Source organism: Vulpes lagopus, chromosome 7, assembly GCF_018345385.1.
Source record: "Vulpes lagopus strain Blue_001 chromosome 7, ASM1834538v1, whole genome shotgun sequence".
Classification (NCBI taxonomy): domain Eukaryota; kingdom Metazoa; phylum Chordata; class Mammalia; order Carnivora; family Canidae; genus Vulpes; species Vulpes lagopus.
Window position 1 is genome coordinate 22010689 of NC_054830.1, and position 9427 is coordinate 22020115.

The 9427-nt window shown below is 54.2% G+C and overlaps 1 protein-coding gene across 8 annotated transcripts in view; it reads left to right on the forward strand.

The window, feature by feature from the left end:
• The window catches only part of CACNA1D (calcium voltage-gated channel subunit alpha1 D), a 301585-nt gene extending 292501 nt beyond the window's left edge, over positions 1–9084 (forward strand). For all 8 annotated transcript variants that reach the window (XM_041761864.1, XM_041761866.1, XM_041761869.1 and 5 more), the window contains 5 exons: positions 1203–1352; positions 1664–1827; positions 4630–4751; positions 6350–6670; positions 7164–9084. In XM_041761864.1, coding sequence (XP_041617798.1) covers positions 1203–1352; positions 1664–1827; positions 4630–4751; positions 6350–6670; positions 7164–7457 — 1051 coding nt within the window. In that variant the 3' untranslated portion in view covers positions 7458–9084. The remainder of the gene's footprint in view (positions 1–1202; positions 1353–1663; positions 1828–4629; positions 4752–6349; positions 6671–7163) is intronic.
• Positions 9085–9427: the final 343 nt, after the last annotated feature.

Consider the following 9427-nt stretch of genomic DNA (forward strand, 5'->3'; position numbering starts at 1 on the left):
AGACTCCTTGCTGAGTACAGAGCCTGACACAAGGACTTGCTCTCACAACCCTGAGATCATGACCTGAGCCACCCAGGTGCCCCAGTAGTTGCTTCTTTCTAAGCAAAGGAGCGTTCAGGTCCATATACGCACAGACTTTGTTCTCACCTAAGAGCTAATACTCGCACGCCAGCATGCCCACAGGCTAACCCCTACACGCCTCATGACTGTGCAGGGAGAGCCTACTGTATACTCCCCTGGGAGGCTGGCACTGCCTCTGCTGTCTGGGTTCAAGCCTCTTATGGGGGCTTCGTAAGAGCATGACCCCAACCTCCTGAAGACCAGGGACTGGGCCTTCTCCGTAGTCTTCTCCATAGTCTTCAACATATGTGCAGTGTATCCTACTCCATATTTGCTGAACAGGGTTGAATTGTAAGAATGATCATTTTCTTGGGGACAGAGAGACTAAGTCTCTTGGCTTAATTAAGTGTAACTAGCTGCTCAGGAGCAACCTGAGAGAGTGGAGAACTTGGAGGGGGCACAGTCATCTCTTTGGAAAGAGTTGATGTCACAGAGCTTAGCTGGTTTTCCTGAGGACTGGAGCCAGGGTAAGGGCTTTCAGGGAGATAGCACGACAGTCTTGCCATGTGGGCACAGCAGGCTTTGGAAAATTGGCAAGTGTCACAGGTGTGAGTCTCCCCTGGGACCCAGGATCCCAGACTCCTCTGTCATATTTCCTGGGCCAGAGGCAGTGGGAAACTGGTAAGGGAGCTCCTTTGTTCCAGATCCTAAAGTCACACGAGCCAGAATAGAAGGAACAAGGATCAGAGTAGGTGGCCGGGGAGCCCAGCATTTTCTCTCCAGGACTGCCGATCGCTGCGGCCTCTAGGTCCATTTTCTTGTTCTGTTCCCCAAATCACACCTTCTTCTTTGACTCCATGGCCCTCGGGCAGGGTGGTTTGGCACCAGCATTGTGCAAGGTACTGAGAGATGCACCCTCTCCCAGCACACACACATGCTCACACACACTGCACCACCGCCAGAGGCCTGAAGAGTCCAGTCCCAGGTCCCCCCGGGAGAAGCCAGGGGCACGTGGGGCAGGGGTGCTAGCCGCACACCGAGGCCGGCTCAGGAAGCGTCTGCCTGCGTGCTCAGGGGCTCAGGTGCTCGGGGGCTCAGGTGCTCAGGGGCTCAGGTGCTCGGGGCCTGTGTCGCAACTGCAGATCTGACTCGGGAGATGAGCAGTTCCCAACCATCTGCCGAGAGGATCCGGAGCCCCACGGCTACTTCAGGGACGCCTGCTGCTTGGAGGAGCAGGAGTACTTCAGCGGCGAGGAGGGCTATGAGGATGTGGGCTCTCCGGCGGGGGGCAGGTGAGCAGCGCCGCGGCTCGGGCTGACCTCAGGACGTGGCCGCTTATCCTGGAAGCGAGGGCCCACCGTGTCCCAGCTGGCCGGCCCCGGGGGGAGAGGCGGGGGAGGGGCTGCGCTCTCAGACCAGCTTCTCCCAGGGCCCCGAATCTTCCATGAAGCTGAGGACTGACTGCCTTGCTCTCAGCCAGTCCAGGGTGTCCAGGAATGGTGGGGAGAGGACTGTCGCCGTGGGTCTAAGCTAAGCGACGGGGCTTGCTCGCGAGGCTGGCATGTGCCCCTCACCCTCTCTTTTGGCCTTTTTTGACCGCCAGGCAGAGCTACAACTACTACAACCGATACCCGGGCAGCAGCTGGGACTTCGAGCGGCCCCGAGGCTACCATCACCCCCAAGGCTTCTTGGAGGATGACGACTCGCCCGTTTGCTATGACTCCCGGAGATCTCCAAGGAGACGCCTACTACCTCCCACCCCGACATGTGAGGCCAGATTTTTTGTTTTGGGTGAAGCCTCCCAGAGAACAGTGTGTGCCTCCCCCGGCCCCGGCCCCGAGGAAGCGTGACAGCTGTGATCCTGCTGCATTAGGGACCCCGGTCCTCCAGACCAGATCCCTGGTCGGAGACCCTAGCGGCTTTCCTTTCTGCCTCGTCCATGTGCCGCGTGATAGAGCTCAAAGCACTTCAGTGGTGGTCTTGACTCTCTGAGAACAGAGAAAGGCAGCGCGTGGTCCCAAACGTGCACAGCGTGTGGCATCTGATAAGGGGCTTTTTGTGCTTGTCTTTGTTTCTTTGAGCCCAGAGTCCCTCTTGCGAGGTAGTCACCATGTGCACCGTGTTGTCGTCAGGCTATCTCCGTGGATGGGGTGACTGACCCTCAGAGGGCAGAAGGGATCGGCCCTGGCACGGAGCTGGACCCCATCCTAGGCCTGTCCTACCAAGCCCCATGCCTCCGAGGTGCACCTGGGAGCTCTTGGTGTCTGTCCATGTCTCCTCAGTCCCCACCAGGAAGTTCCCCTCTCACCCACCCCCTCCACCCCTCGGCTCTCATCTCTGCCAGGCGTCAGCTAGTGCCCTTGCTCACAGGGCAGGTTTTGGGTCAGTGCTCCCACCCGGGGGCTCGAGGAGACCCATCCTGCTAGAGAAGAGGCGGCGGGGGTGGGGTAGCTGTTTCCCACCTGGTTTTCTTAAGCAGGTGGCCTAAGCAGTGCCCCCCAGAGATCTGATTCACCCCCAGTGAGGAACCTGGGCTGGGGTGAGAAACGTAGCAGTGACCTTTGCCAGCTCCTGGCCAAGCAGTTGGATTGTGCACATGTGGGCATTTTGGTGGTGGTTCAAGAACATCCAGTCCTGGTGTTTTGAGGAATGAAGCACATACTCGAGCAGGGCTCTAATCAGTAACCAAAAGTAGCCCAGACACATTGGCTCTGAGTCGGCTAACTCTGTGTGCGATAACCAGTCCAGCTGGATGGCGCCGGGGGCCCCCTGCCTCTCTCCGGCTGTCGCAGGAGACACCATTTCCATAGTTAATATTTAACTCTGCAGCCCCAAACACATGCTGAACAGAGCACTTCTGAGCTCCGTGAATACTGGGTGACACAGGCGGGTGAGGCCAGGCAGAGGCCCCTTGCCCAGGGAGTGCCACTGCCCCGCCTGGATCTCCCTGTGTCCCCTCCGGTAGCCACGTTAATGCCCACCGTTCAGGGGCACTGCCCTAGTGAAGCAAAGAACTTGAGTGGGCCAGATCAGAGCAGAGAGCGGGCCTCTTTATTTGTAAGGGCAAATAAATTTTATTTGCTTCGCTGCTCATCGGTTCAGACCTTGAGCAGGGAGAAGCTGGAAACCTTCAGCCTGTGTTCTCAGCAAAAATGAGATTACTTCGTCTGCCGGCGTCAGTTGCACACAGCAGATGAGATGATCAGTGTCTACATGGATTTTCAAAACCGCAAGGCACTACTGGAATGAGAGAGATGGTGGTTTCCTCTCCTGGCTCCCAGCCTCTGGCCCCTGCCCTCTGATCCTGAGAGGGTTCTAGAGGGGGTGCCAACGAGGGAGGCCCATCTCCCTTAGGGTATCCCCCTTAGGACACATTGCCCTCCCTGTGTGGTGCAGGGAGGACAGGATGTCTGATGGGGGTAGCAGGTGTCATGCAGCTGTCCATGTCCCACGTAGGCAACTCCAGGAGGAGGAGGAGGAGGCCCAGCACGCCCCACAGGGGCACCTCAAGCCCGGGTGGCCAGGGCCGTTGTCTGTTCTCCCCACACTGGGCAGGGCCAGTCAATGGCTCAGCCTGGTCTTCCTACACTTTTAGACTAGAGCTCTCACAGAACCCGGTTCCTGTAGCTTCATGTGACTTCTAGGAGGCCTGGGAGGTTCACCCACCCCTATGGTTTTCCAGTACGGGAATTAGGGGTGTGTTTTGCCAAAGCAGGAGAAATGCCCTGGGATCTTAGGAAGCAGAAGCTGAAGAGACCTGGCTCCTGCCTTGCAAACTGTCAGTAAGGCCCCAAGCCCTTTCTCCAGCGCCAGCGCCCTCAAGGGTAGACCTGTTCCCAGGGGGAACAGAGCCCCTGGCCTGTGCTTGGGGCCCAGAACTCAGGACCCCCTGGGCCCTGTGTCCTGTGAAGCCACAAACTTTGGATCTCTTGTCATTGCTCAGCCTGTGCACCAGCCTCTATTTCGAGTGGTTGTTAACAGGACAGTTGTGTTCTTTAACATTAGAGGTGTTCTCTGTTTTTGCCTTCAGTGCTGGAGAAGCTGGGTCTTTCCCAACAAAAGAACTCGCTTCTTACCTGGTTCAGTTATAACAAGTCCCTTGAAGCAGGCAGAAGCACGGGAGCAGCAGCAAGATGCCGTGGGCCCCAGAGACTCTTAAGATGCCTTCGGGGGCAGGGCCGGGGGGGGGGGCGGCAGCAGGTGTTGTAGGATTCTAGAATGACGTTGTGTTCTTGACCTGAAGTGCTGTGGTCCCCACAATGTGTGTACAGGACCAGGGGTGTCAAGTCAGAGCAGCTGCTCTCTGGAGCCTTTAGCTATGCCCTGTGATAACAGGCATTACTTGTACAAGAAGCCAACTTGCACTTAACTAAAAACACCCCCTCAGTTGGGCAGTTTCTTCAGCCTCCCAAAGTTCTGAGACCTCACTGCCTAATGCTCTTCCTGGGACATATCGCTTGCTTCCTCTCGGGCTCCCTGCTGAGTGTCCAGTGGGCCACCCTGACCCCAGAGCCCTGGGGCCCCCACAGAGCGCTTGTTTCACGACTGCTGGTGTGCTTCACTTCTCAGCGCACCGGAGATCCTCCTTCAACTTTGAGTGCCTGCGCCGGCAGAGCAGCCAGGAGGAGGTCCCGCTGTCCCCCACCTTCCCCCACCGCACAGCCCTGCCACTGCACCTGATGCAGCAACAGGTGAGCCGGCCTGCGTGGCCTTGATACCACGTGCCTGACGGGTACCCTGTGGACCCCGCCCTCCAGACACCCCCTTCCCTTTGGCTGCCAGCAGCAGGAGCAAAAAAAAGGGGAGAACCTTCACAGACACTCTGGCTCCATCCTGTAGCAACCTTGCCAAATAGATACTATCCCGACCCCCTTTTCACAAATGAGCAAATATCAGGGGAGAGGGTAGGTGACATGCCTAAGCTCACACAGAAGGTGTGTGACCGAGTTGACATAGGCATCCTAGGCTGCCAGCTTCCAAAGCTGGGCTCTTGGCTTGGGTGCACACTGTGTTCTCTCTGGGGCATTGACGATGCGGCCTAGTACAACCCCTGACCCAGGGAGTGGTGGTCGCTTGCCTGGTCCTGAATAACCAGTGCTGCCCTTTATTTCCCGAGATGCTGTCCTTTCATTAAAATATGTCTGTGGAGCCCTTTGCGCGCAGGGCCCTCTGGTCACAGGGGTGGGTGAGCCTCCAAATAGGCTGCAAGGAAAGACGGTGGTCCAGGGAGAAGGACCCATCCACAGTGTGACAGGTAGGAGCTCAGGGGCTGGAGGGAGGGTGGGGCTGCAGCCCACTCACCAGGGGCTTGCCTCAAGGACAAGAATATTGTACTTTTTCTTTCTAAGAAGAGCACATCAGAGATGCCACCCACTGTGTACATGTGTCAGGGGGCAGGAAAGCGTACAGGGAACACCCAGTCTGTAAATTTGCAGAGCTAGCTCACCGCCTAGGTAGCTCACCGCCAGCATCCTGAGCATGTGAACACTAGCTCCCATTTCAGGTGTTCTGTTCCAGGTTTCTCTGCCAATTTTTTACTTTCCTGCCTTCAGTTTTTTTTTTTATTAGCTCTTATTTATGCCCTGCTTTATCGTGAGAGGGCAAAGCTTGGGAAGGCCCAGCCATCAAATGCCACAAACCAAGTAGGCATGGCAGTCTATGTGGGCACGCGCATGAAAACGCCCTTCCCTGTGCTGTCCCGCTGACGAGGACACCTCTGTGCCTGCATTGCCTCCCTCAGGTGGTCGTGGCTTTTGGTTGGGCCATGGGCCATCGTGGCCCTCCGTGCAGAGAGGGAATGCTGGGGCCAATCTGTTGTGGTGCAGCTGTAGGTGGGGGAAGCAGGGCTTGTGCCCAGAGCTTCAGAGCAGACCAGATGCCTGCTGGTGTGATGAATTGCACTAGAGTCAAGAGAACCAGCTGCGTTCCTTCTGAGGGCTGGGAATGTCTCGTTTGCCCCGAATGTACTGTATTTGAACCTAGAGTGAACGGGGTGGTATGTTCCTACACCACAAGGTAAAGAAATGTCTTCACTAATTCTCCACTGCTTGGTGGCAGTTTGACAAATTAGCAGCTGATTCCTGCTTAGGAACAGTCCTAAGAAGTGCATTATGGATTTGGGAAAACCAAAACTAGTCTGCCAGAAAGCCAGATTTCACTGCCTGTGTCCTCTTGAAGTCCCTGTACAAGGCTGCCCCTCTGCAGCCATGTCTCCTGCTTGGTCTGCGTGAGGAGGCCTGGGGTTTGCTCCTGAGGACTTCTGACCCCGCCACCTCTCATCTCTCCCCAGATCATGGCAGTTGCGGGCCTGGATTCCAGTAAAGCCCAGAAGTACTCGCCGAGCCACTCAACCCGGTCGTGGGCCACCCCTCCAGCGACCCCTCCGTACCGAGACTGGACGCCGTGCTACGCGCCCCTGATCCAGGTGGAGCGGCCAGAGGCCCTGGACCAGGTCAACGGCAGCCTTCCATCCCTGCACCGAAGCTCATGGTACACGGACGAGCCCGGCATCTCATACCGAACTTTCACACCAGCCAGCCTGACTGTCCCCAGCAGCTTCCGCAACAAAAACAGTGACAAGCAGAGGAGTGCAGACAGCTTGGTGGAGGCAGTGAGTATGCTCCACTCCACCCCAAGGATGCCAGGATGGGCAAGCTCTGGCATAGCAGAGGGGGACCTGCAGGGGCAGTGGAAGTTCTGAGGCTGGGGGGGCTCTGGGGCCCAAGTGTGCCCCTTTTCCTCTGGACAGCGCCCATTCCTTGGATACCAAGATGGTACTTACAGCATGAGTATAAAAATACTGCCACTGCCAGTTCTCATAAAGGAGCTGCACCTAGGATTGCAGGTGCCGGGCCTGCAAATACTACTAGTTCCTACTGAGATTTTCCCCAGTGGGGCCCACTCTTGTTGGGCCACATGTAGTGTTGGAACTCTGTGATGTTTCAAAGCCATTTACATTTAACTGTCATGTGTGAGGTCTAGCAGACACGATTGGCTGAGTCCCAGAAGTACATTGTGCGGTTTGTGCTTCAGGCGGTTCCTGTGCGCTTCTCCCTGCAAAGCCTTCTAACACTTTTATGCCATTCATTTTTTGTCCTATACAGGTCCTGATATCCGAAGGCTTAGGACGGTATGCAAGGGACCCAAAATTTGTATCGGCAACAAAACACGAAATCGCCGATGCCTGTGACCTGACCATCGATGAGATGGAGAGTGCAGCCAGCAACCTGCTCAATGGGACTGTGCATCCCCGGGCTAACGGGGGCGTGGGCCCTGTCTCACACCGGCAGGACTATGAGCTCCAGGACTTTGGGCCGGGCTACAGCGATGAGGAGCCTGACCTTGGAAGAGATGAGGAGGACCTGGCAGATGAAATGATATGCATCACCACCCTGTAGCCCCCAGGGAGGGGCAGACTGGCTCTGGCCTCAGGTGGGGCGCCGGAGGGCCAGGAAAAAAGTGCCTCATAGTTAGGAAAGTTTAGGCACTAGTGTGGAGTCCGTATTCAATTAGACTTTTGTACAAGTGATGTCATGCCTCAAGGAAGCCATAAACCTGGTAGGGAACAGCCGTGCACCCGTGCCCAGCCCCAGCTGTGGGAAGCAGCAGGTCCAGCCTTCCTGGGGAGGACCCGAGAGGACGAGGACGTGGGACAAGCCCGGCCCACTCGTCCAGGGCACCCCTGGGGCACTCGCCCGCGCCCACCCACCTGCTGGCACGGTGGGAAGGTCAAGGTGATGACGATCACCACACCTGTGTCATTACCTCAGCCATCGGTCTAGCATATCAGACATTCACTGGGCCCAGCATATCCATTTTTAAACCCATCCCCCCAAATACACTGCTTCCTGGTTTCTGTTTAGCCGTTTTGAAATGCAGTGTGTGAGTCAGGACCTACCTACCAGCCGTCATCTGGAGAGGGGAGCAGGACCTCATACATGAGGTTTTCTGTTCTGTGACCCCAGTTTACAAGAGAGTGTCACTCAGTCGGTTTTGGACTGGCAGCTTAAGGGCAACTGTAAACTGGAATAATCATGCACTCGCAACCAGGTAAACTTAGATACGCTAGTTTGTTTAAAAATTATAGATTTACTGTACATGACTTGTAATATACTATAATTTGTATTTGTAAAGAGATGGTCTATATTTTGTAATTATTGTACCGTATTTGAACTGCAGCAATATCCATGGGTCCTAATAATTGTAGTTCCCCACTGAAACCTAGAAATTACTAGCATTTTTACTCGGGCTGTACAGAAGTAGAAGAAATAGAGCCAATTCTCATTCATTCAGTGAAAATCTTTTGGGGGTGAAATTTTAAGTTCAAAAGAACTTGACATTAGATTTTTTTCTAAAATATTTTGAGTCACTCTGAATCTACCTTTACAACAAGATATACCAGATGTTTAACAGCCTTTGCTCTGAGCAAGAGTTCTAGGATTTGATAGTGTACCTTTGGTCCACCATGGGTTACAACTGTCTTTTCTCTCACTAGCCCTCCGAGAAGCTCATTGCGTAGGTCGCGCTGGTTACTCTGACCCTGTGGCATTCACAATGGCACCTCAGCTACCCCCACAAGACATTTTCGCATCTCTGGTGTAGAAATTATCACACAGGTGAATGAAGTTCCTCTGCCTTTGCTCCCTGAGGACGGACGCTGCTGCTTGTCATAAATCGGGGTGCTGGGGAAGGGGGTGGAGGAGCACAGAGATGCTCTGCAGGATGGGAACGTCGGGTCTGTCCAAGTTGTACTGTTGCCTTTTTACAAAACACTGCTGTACTGTGTGTTCTCTTTGAGGGCTTTTATATGCAACTGAATGAGGGCTGAAGTTTTCATTAGAACGTACTCACACTCCGATTGTACTTCCTGATGAAAACCCACTTTTGGACCATTAGACCCACCAAGGCTTCCTTTTCTGTTCAAAGAATCATGCCGACTTTGTCAATTTACCTTGGCAGGGATTCCCTGCGGTCAAAAAAAGATAATTAGCAGTTTTGGGTTCAAAATTTTTAAATATTACCTGGGCAACCTGTTAATGTTTTGGGTTTTTTTTGTTTTTGTTTTTGTTTTTTGTAAATAACAAGACTTTGTTATGAAGACCTTACAAACCTCTTCTTAAGACATTCTTACTCCAGATCCAGGCAAAAACACTTCAAGGTTTGTAAATGACTATTTCCTGACGTAAAATTTTTTTAATTAAAATGCAAAATGTTCTTCAGAATATAACTGTGTAATAATTTTATTGCATTATGGAGCTCTCGTTGCAAAGAGCTGGTGGGGGCCGGTGAGGGCAGTCCTGGGACTCTGAGCAGTTCTCGTATCCTGATGGCTCCCTCCTTGATGCCCGTGGCTAAGTCAGCACCAGCT